Source organism: Symphodus melops, assembly GCF_947650265.1.
Source record: "Symphodus melops genome assembly, chromosome: 16".
Classification (NCBI taxonomy): Eukaryota; Metazoa; Chordata; class Actinopteri; order Labriformes; family Labridae; genus Symphodus; species Symphodus melops.
Genome location: NC_136706.1, coordinates 1449401 through 1458894, shown reverse-complemented (window position 1 = coordinate 1458894; position 9494 = coordinate 1449401). Strand labels below are relative to the sequence as shown.

General features: G+C 42.8%; 1 protein-coding gene across 1 annotated transcript; it reads left to right on the top strand.

Annotated features, from left to right (window-relative positions):
• Positions 1 to 245: 245 nt before the first annotated feature.
• Positions 246 to 8361, top strand: LOC306836946 (MOB kinase activator 1B-like). Its single transcript, XM_079364336.1, has 6 exons — positions 246 to 373; positions 3160 to 3329; positions 4372 to 4465; positions 5345 to 5478; positions 7655 to 7818; positions 8103 to 8361. The coding sequence occupies exons 1-6, from the start codon at positions 360 to 362 to the stop codon at positions 8178 to 8180; spliced, it is 654 nt and encodes a 217-aa protein (XP_079220462.1). The 5' UTR covers positions 246 to 359; the 3' UTR covers positions 8181 to 8361.
• Positions 8362 to 9494: the final 1133 nt, after the last annotated feature.

Sequence of the window (9494 nt, the reverse complement as noted above, 5' to 3'; positions counted from 1 at the left end):
GTGGCGGTAATGCCCCTGAAATGTAAGCGCCACCCGCCACAAAAAGATGTGCGTAATGTATGTTTATTTTTCACCACTAGATGGCGGCACACGACAGAGACGGCTTCAGCTCCGCTTGTGGACGTCAGATGAAGAAGTGATCACTACAGACAGTACGCTGCTGCCTCTCAGCGTACAGTCTACCTTTAAATTACATTTATATGTTCTTATTTTGACGTCTGTTTTATTTCTGATATTTTAGTCGTTATCATTGTTAGGTTAGAAAAAGTCTACAAACGGAAGAAGCGAAGAAGAAACAAGAGGACTTAAACATCCTTTTTTTTTTTTAAAGAGAGTTATTTTCAGCGGCCTGAGGAAACATGAGCTTCCTTTTGTGAGTTATTATTGTCTCATTTGTGCTTATATTAGTTTTTTTTAATTCTTTTTTAAAACAAGCAACAACAAAAAAACACCACAGTTCTCTTTTTCATTTCTGGTTTAGCGGCTAGCTTCTAGCATAATTCGGGCTATGACTACTTCCTGAATTCACATCTGAACGTCTAATGTGATTAGTTCTGCTCTTTTTTAAATTATTGTCAGTAATTATCATCTGCATCGATGGGGAATTAATTGTAACGTAAACTTGGGCGTTTCCTTCATGTCATTAACGACATAAATGTGTTGTAAGAAGTGAAACAAATGAGAGAGGTGTTATACAGCGGATCCGTCTATCTGCTGGTGTGAACACTTTGTTGCTACCAGCTAATCCAGCAGAAGGAGAGAGAGGCAAGATTATTTATTATAAAGCACATTTTTTAGCAACACACAAGGCATTCAACACATCTCAACTAAAGGCAGGAAACACATTTACATAATGATGAAAACAAAGAGAAGAATAAAAAAAAACAGCAGATGAAATAAACTAAGAGGTAGATTACAAATAAAACAGGTGAACAACGTAAAGATATGCGTGTTAAACTCTTAAATATCTTAAAGTCTTTTCATTAAAAGGCAGCTGTAAACAGGTTAAAAGCACACAGGGTCATAGACACTGATCACACACACCTATGAGTCTCTATTCAAGACTTTCCCAACCTGAGGGCCAAAAACAAAGTCAAAACAAGTCTCTGTGTGTCTGCAGGAATGTCCTCCCAGCCTTTCTGCCTCTCTACTCAATATTCTGTCAACAGGAAAAAAGCCTGAACGTGCTCCAAGATGCCAAACGATCACACAGGGATGTCCGGATTAAAGTTCACATCGATACTCTGGAAAATAAATCTCAATAATAGTTTTTCTTTATTTCTTTTACTTCACAGGGACGAGGCGTTTTAAAACACATTTCTGTAAATATACCAGAGTTAGTCAGAAAGACTCATTTTCCTCTGTCGTCGCCTGAAGAATATGATAAACGTCAGCAGCTGCAGAGAAAGATTAAGAAATTAAGGGGAGGTGTGGAAGCATTTTGACTTCAAGACAGAAAATAAAACGAGGAGAGAAGATGACACCCGTGTGCAAATACTGTTAGACGACGGAGAACGACACAAATCTCACAGCCAACATGATGCAGCATTTAATGGACAGCACGACGAGACGCTCCGATCGCCTCCTCTTGTTGAGAGAATGAAAACATAAGGTCAAACCACACTGACAGGCCGGTTAGCAGCTCCTGAAGGAATCTCTTTCACTCATCGTCTGTCTCATTTTGTAAAATAAATCGTGACAGAATCGTATCGTGAGTTGAGTGAATCGTTACATCATCAGCGCCAAAAAAGGTTTGAAAACCGAACCCGACATTTTCTTGGGTTTAATTGTAAAGTTCATATTTGAACGCTCTGTTAAAAACATAAATGTTCGATGAAATAATAAAGCAGAAGATAAAGAGTGAACAACCAGACGGACTCTCTCCTCCTCTTAAAGTTCAGCTTCTTAATTCATGACGCGCTCGGTTCTCTCGGCCTCTCCAACATATTTAAACTTCTCTCTTGATCTTCACAGCAGTAGAATCTAAAGAAAGCCTCCTCACTGTCTTCATGTGATTATCCACAGCTGACGCTTTAATGGTTTAATGCTAAGTTGATTAGAAGCTGGAGGAGAACATTTGACTGTCTGTTCTGCCACCAAAACTGAAAACGTCTCCCTCCCCGTTTTTAAAACGACACAGCCGAGTAAAGTACCGACGCTTTAAGCAACTACAAATCAGAATCGGCTCTCAAACATTACTTCATGTTGTAAAAATAAATCAGTAATTTCTCAGTTTGTTCTGAGCGGTTCGGCTTCCTCACATCCACACGGGTGTTACATCCAAATGAGTTAGTGTTGGTTTGAGGCTGTGACCCAGAATCGTGTTAAACGTGATGATAGGTCATGTGACGTCACGCAGGGCGATCCGAAGGAAGCTGCAGGTGAAGCACATCGTTTTCGCCACTCAAAGGATTATTGATTTTATTTTTAATCAAACGATCCTGCGACCGAGCAGCGGCGCCTGAGATCGCAGGATGGCCGTGTTTGAGAGCTTCTGAAACGACCAAGTTTTCCCCCCTCGGGAATTAATAAAGGATCTCTGATTCCCAGAACAACTCAATCCTAAGACGTTTGCATCGGAGAGAAATTGGGATATTAAAACATAGCTGCTAAAGTGTGTGTGCAATATAGAAAGAGTGCAGGAGTTTAGACTTTTGATAAACAGGAAATGAACTCACGTGGTTCCTATCTTCAGTTTTTTTCTAGTGGTGTCAAAATAGGTCTCAGAATTTTTTTATTTACGTTGAAGTTTACACGTCTGCTAACATGAGAACTCTGCTGTATTTGGACTGATTTGTGAATTGGGTTCTGCAGACGTTAAAAGAGGACAGATACGAGGAGCATGTCGTGATGCCTCCCTCTGAAATTCCTGTTTAATGGGGTGGCGTGGCATTGTGTACAGCACCTCTCCAAACGGCCTCATTAAAAGGCACAGAGAGACCCAGTGTTCTGATTCCAACCAAACCCATCAGCTCACCGAGAGCTCGGCTCTTTTGTCAGCTTGTTTTTTCAAAAAAACCAGAGAGTCTGTCCTGTTCTAGGAAAAAAAAAAAGTCAGTTGAATTACGAGAGACTGCGGGATTTGTCATCATCCCGTCTGACTGATCGTCCTTATTTGTCATCTGTCCTGTCTTCCTCTTTTGAAAACATGACTCACAGTTCAAAAAACCGTGCGGCCCGGACGTTCAAGCCCAAGAAGAACATCCCGGAGGGTTCTCATCAGTACGAGCTGTTGAAACACGCGGAGGCGACGCTGGGGAGTGGAAACCTGCGCATGGCTGTCATGCTGCCCGAGGGCGAAGACTTGAATGAATGGGTTGCTGTCAACAGTAAGCTCCAATTTTACCTTCCTCCCACTCCCCCTTCCTACTACTACTACACACCCTCCTAGCTTTAGATTCCTGCTAGGCTAACCTCACCTTACCTCGCCTTTTACACTTACAAATCACTCACTTTTTATTCCCACTTGATTCAAAAATCACACCAAGGTAAGAACATCAGGGTGTAAGATTTTGGCGTCCCCTCTCAAGGCTGCGTCCATTCATACTGGAGAAAAAAGCCCCTCCGTGAATGTTAAATAGAGCTTATTGACTGTGCTGCTGGAGCCTTGTTTGCCTCCCTCTGAATGAAGACAAATGGCCGCTCAGTAAAAGGCTTTAATGTCCTCTGAAGTGGAGAGTGTCCTTAAAGGTTCGGATGTGCAGTGACTGAGCAAAGCTTCGTTCTACACTTTGAGTCCGTTAAAGTTTTTATACATTTTAAAGGCGACGTATTCAGAAAAATCTACTTTGATAGTGTTTTTTAGAAATATTAATGTTGGTAACCGGAGTGTCTACAGATGCACACAGTGTGAAATAAATGCATCCAGTCGTTTGTTTGTGGTCTGCAGAAGTCTGACAGCACAGAGGGGAAAACGCTCCGTTTCAGCTGTGCTCTCCTTGTGATGTCACAGTGGGATTCCGGGGGTGGGGAGTAAAAAAAAAAAAAAAAAATCAACATGAAGTCCTTACAGCTCACACGTGCACAGTGTGTGAAAGGGCTTAAAGACAACTAAAAACAACACTGTATTCAGAACGTCTCACTTTATCATCACAAATGTTTTGGACCCAAAAAAAAAAAAAAAAAGGATTTTCTTCTCTGCGTCTGCAGCCAATGAAACAGCCACGATAACTCATCATGGAGGCAAAACTTGGCTGTAAGCCCTCCGAAATGAGTGATAACTCAATTTGCAGATAAGTGGAGTGTGTCCTGGTCTGTTAGTGGGAACTGGGCAGTGAAGTGGGGGGAAAGTTGATGCCAGATATTTCCGTTGGCACAGATGGTATTTTCTCTTTGTTTTTGAATGTTTGTTGTTTTGCTTCTTCTCCACAGCTGTGGATTTCTTTAACCAGATCAACATGCTGTACGGCACCATCACAGATTTCTGCACAGAGGAGAGCTGTCCAGTCATGTCTGCCGGTCCCAAGTAAGTACATCACAATCCATCAGGGGGGTCGTTGCCCCCCCCTGCTGCTGGGCTCATTCGCTTCTCAGTGAATGTTTCACTTCAAATTATGGCTCAAGATAAACAGAGCTCATGAGATTTAGATTCAAAGTATCCCAACATTGAAAAGAAAATTCCGGTGTTTGTAGCGATTATCCCTATTTTTAGATGTTTGGAGTCTAAATGAACAAAAGGATCGCAGCTGCCAAACAGACTTAATCTACTCTTGGCAAACCCCCCCTGATCAAAGTACATCCACGAGAAGCTTCTGTTAGCCACCAGTGGGCTCTGATTGTTATTAAGACTGTTTGCCAGAATTACAGTAAGGGCCTTAAAGTACATTTTTAATCATATAAACTGCTGTTTTTTTTCAAAGCCACCAGATTCTTCTCTCTTAATCACTCCCACGAGCCAATCATCCAAAATAAATCTAACTGTAATGTGAGCACGACCTGCGTACAGTCTTTGCTCATTGCTCCATTCCTGAAGCCTTGTGCTAGCATGCAAGGGGACTCCCTGTACTTCCTGTTAAGACGTGAAAGGGGAGGAGCTAAAGCCCATAAGTGGTGGAACAGACGACGCACGAGAGAAAAAAACCTGGTGATGAAACTCAAAAGGAGACAAAATTAAAAACTGGTCAACCAAAAGTGGAAGTCAAGTCGAGATTTGGCTGTGAATCATATGCAATGTTATTTCCCAACTTCAACATTGTGGCTAGTTAAGAAGTGCTGAGTGGCTCGTGATTGTTGGAAGCCTCGTTGGCCGGTGAGCAAAATGTCGGGCCCGTCTAAAGAAACGTTTGTAGCCATAAAGGCATCGACCCTGAGGACTCTTAACGCTCGGTGTTTGTTTCGCCTGCAGGTACGAGTACCACTGGGCCGATGGCACCAACATCAAGAAGCCCATCAAGTGCTCTGCTCCCAAGTACATCGATTACCTCATGACCTGGGTGCAGGACCAGCTGGATGACGAGACCCTTTTCCCTTCCAAGATCGGTACGTGCTGTGTCCGTTACGTCTCACCTCATTTTCTCTCTCTTTTTTTTAATTTATGTGTCGATGACATTTCAAATTCTTCCTCCGCTTGCAGCGGTGACTTGTGTGTCTTTTACCTTTTGGCTTCATGGGAAGTAAAACTGCCATGCAAAGTGAATGGAAGTTAAAACTGATCAAATGTAAATCAACTTGTGGACGTATTTTGAGCTTGAAATGTGAAGTGAGGTTTGCGTCGGGTGGAAAGAGAAATATGCGTATTATTAGCGAAGCCTTCGGGGGGGGGGGGGGAGCACATGTCTTTGTCTGTTTGCAGAACCAGTAGTTACATGTTCCTACAAACACTTCCACATGATAGTATCAGGAATTCTCTCATTTAAAAAGAAAAAAAAATAGAGTTGGCATTTGCATACATGTCAGCACAGAGCTCAGCCTCCTAACCAGCAGAGGCTTGTGCTGCCCTTATAGAGCTGGAAGGCAGCCAGCTCAAATACTCGTCTCCTTGGTGCCTCGGTACATCTCCATGGAAGCAGCCAATGACTGAAGGGAGGGGTGTCTTTTTCTTTTTTTGGGGGCCTTTTTGACCTCTATTGAGAGACAGTAAAATGTTGGGAGAAGCAAAGGGCTTAAGGTGCCCCAGGAGAGAGTGTCTGTTCATGGAGCAGCTGCAATAAAAGGACTCATTTTCTGTCTTCAAAAAGCAATCGAAAAAAACCCCACGACAGCGTGTCCTTTAATCCGGGACGTTCCTGCCGTCTAATTTCAATGCAGATTAAACACAAAGTGGAAATTATGACTGGCTGTCTCGTCCGACGGGAAGAAAACGCTTCAACAGTCAAAACACAGACTGAAGTTCTCGGCTCAGTCCAACGTGCAGGTTTACGTCCAGAGAAGCCCCCCCCTGATGTGCCGTTAATTTCACGTCTTGTAGTTTGTGCGTGCTCATGGGATGATCGAGAAGATTGTCCTGGAGTGTGACAAACTGTGTAGGATGTAAAAAGCGTCTGTCGTCTGGACCTGGAGGGTGCAGAGAGCAGCAGCAGCTCTCTTGGAACAACTTCACACCTTTCTAACTCGGGATGAAAAACAGTGTTACCATGGAGAACAGTCGAGAGTGTTTGCACTTCCCTGAAATCGTGCCGTGGCCTGCATGTTGAGACATTTCAGATCCAGAGAAGGCGCTGGAGCTGCTGCTGCTGCCTTCATTTGCTTTTTTTTTTTTTTCACACTTGTTGGGATGAACAGTTCTAATGGAGAGAGAGAAGTCGTGCACAGTTTGAGAGATTTATCGGATGAGTTTTTTCGGCTACTTTTTTTTTTTTTTTTTTTTTTTTCATTTCAGTCGTTCATTCTTAATCTTAAGGGTCCCTTCATGTTTGCCCAAGGCTGAATGTTTTTAAAAGGATTCACTGTCAGGAAAACTGATCAAACATGGAGATATAATCATCAGACGATCATGAATCTCTATCTGACCTGTCCGTAGCGTGGACCGTATAAAACATGGACGTAGTGATGTTTGAAAAGGTGTTCTGAATCCCTAAAATAGTGTTTTTGTTTTGTTTGTTTGTTTGCTTTGTTTTTTTTGCCATATTGGAAACGCTCTCTCCAACTAACCTCCGGCTAATTTGAAAAAAACAGGCAAAGAGTCTGACAACTCGCCAACCTGTCATTCAAATAAGCCACGCCCCTAATTATGCAAAACATTGTCAATATATAAAAACTTATGTTATAAAAATAACAGAAAAAAAATACAGATTATAAATAAAGAAACAAGTTTCATGATGATGGTTTCTGCTTCATATGAGCTCTGATTGGGATTTTTGTGCATTGCCTTTATTTATTTTATTTATTTTACTATGTTTGGTTTTGGTTGTTTTATGCCTTTTATCTTGAAAGATAGGACAGTGGATAGTGAATAACACGCAGCTGCCAAACAGACTTGTTTGCGTTGCCTTTATTTATTTTTAAAACGTTGACGTGAACGTCGTCCACAAGCAGCAGCTGTGCTCTCTTGAGCATCAAACTGGGAAGGTGGTAAACATGATGGGAACTCTCTCAGGACACGGAAGCTAACGGCTGCTCCAACCGTGTCCTGTTGAGCGTTGACTTGTTCCTGGAAGGTTTTTTTATTATTGTTTTTAACTGCGTTTGTTTTTCTGCTCTCTTGTTTTTTTTTAAGGTGTCCCCTTCAAGCGAAACTTCATGTCGGTGGCAAAGACGATCCTGAAGCGCCTCTTCAGGGTCTACGCTCACATCTACCACCAGCACTTTGACTCAGTCATGCAGCTGCAGGAGGAGGCCCACCTCAACACGTCCTTCAAACACTTTATCTTTTTCGTTCAGGTAGAGAATCTCCCACATTTACACAATCCTTTTAGCTGCTGGCGATTTAAAAAAAAGAGTCGAACATTCAGAGAAAAGAAATTAACTTTAGAGGAGAGACATTTGTTTGCAACAATTTATAATTAAAGAAAAGAAAGTCACGGTGAACGTCGTGGAGGCGTAACGGGTGGACGGAGTAATCCCGTCTCTGAACATTTCATACCAGCAGCTAACCCCCCCCGACATGTGTACAAACACCCGACATATTCAGATATTCACTCCGTGTCCTTTGTCCTTGTCTTCAGGAGTTCAACCTCATCGACAGGAAAGAGCTCGTCCCGCTTCAGGAGCTGATTGAAAAACTGACAACCAAGGACAGATAAACATCGATGGAACCCTTATTTTATTGGTCATCTAGTTTTTTGCACAGATACCCCTTTCCCCCTCCCCCTCCCCCCCCTCCCACCCTGGCTGTATGTATGCAGTATATACTATATTTCCATTTGGGGAAATGTTTTTAACAAGGCCAGGAAGAAGGAAAGGGTCTTGATAGGTTTAAGGCACCAGGACTAATGCAATCAGGGATTAGACTCGTAATAACGGATCCACAGATGAACCTAACAGAGAGAGTAGTTTTAGCTTTACGGACAGATTCACTCATGGCTTACATCCTTTAGTTTTCTATCCTCCCACACACACGTTCTTCTTCTCTCCTGGATTTCTGGCAACACTACGCTTTTTTTTTTCTTCTTCTTCCTGCTCTCATTGGATTTTCAGACTCACCCACGGGGGGCGGGTCGTAACGAGGAGGGCTTTCCTTTTTAGCGTTGAGGTGAGAACAGAACCGCTCACCGTTAATCGATATCAAAGGAGCCGGGACGCCGTCTTATCGCCCACATCTTTCAAACACAGAATAATCCTAAGTGCCTAGCATGGCTCGTTAAACGCCCTATAACAACACATCAAGACATCCCGCCTCCCCTCTTTAGTTTGTGGATCTTCTCTTTGTCTTAGTTTGAAGACGACGTTCTCTCGGCGAAGTGTCCTGTGCAGATTTCTGATCGATGAACGTGTCGGACGTAGAAGCGAGGCTCCAGGATGTTTGTCACACGAGTCGCACGGACGTTAATTAGAGTTTTCTAGCGACGTTTTCCCGTGTGCTAGCTTTCCCTCCAAATCTTTTAAGTAGAGACTTTTAAGTTTTTTTAGGACGAGTCTTCAAGGGATCTAAAAACTAAATTGTAAATATTAATGTCCGCTGAGTCGAGCCGCGCGTTTTTAAAAAGTAACAAGCATTTTGAATTGGAGTGTGCTGCATCCCTCGTTTATCTCACAAGCCATAAAGCACTTTGAACAATGTTTTTTTTTTTTTCCCTGACCCCTCTCTCTCTCTTGCTCGCTTGCTCGCCCGCCCGCCTTGAATGTTTAACTCTGCGTTGGCTTGTGCTTTGTGAGAAGCCGGTACGTTCCCTCCGTCGCATTTAACCCCCCAAAAATGAATGTCGAATTGCTTAACTTCCGCTGCGATTGGCTACGAGGCGTACGCGATTTCTCTTCTGCTTCTTGCTTTTTTATTTTCTTTTTCTTTTGTACGACGTGAGCAGATGCATGGCCCCTCCCTCTCCCCCTGACCTCAAAGTGTAGTTTACTATGCAATGATTGACACGACACTAAAAGTTTACCCCGTTTTGGCTCGT

What these genes read in the sequence shown, in the direction of transcription:
- LOC306836946 (XM_079364336.1), top strand. An exon ending in GTCATGTCTGCCGGTCCCAA is followed by an intron (nt 4,466 to 5,344) that starts GTAAGTACATCA and finishes TTTCGCCTGCAG; the next exon opens with GTACGAGTACCACTGGGCCG. An exon ending in CCTTTTCCCTTCCAAGATCG is followed by an intron (nt 5,479 to 7,654) that starts GTACGTGCTGTG and finishes TTTTTTTTTAAG; the next exon opens with GTGTCCCCTTCAAGCGAAAC.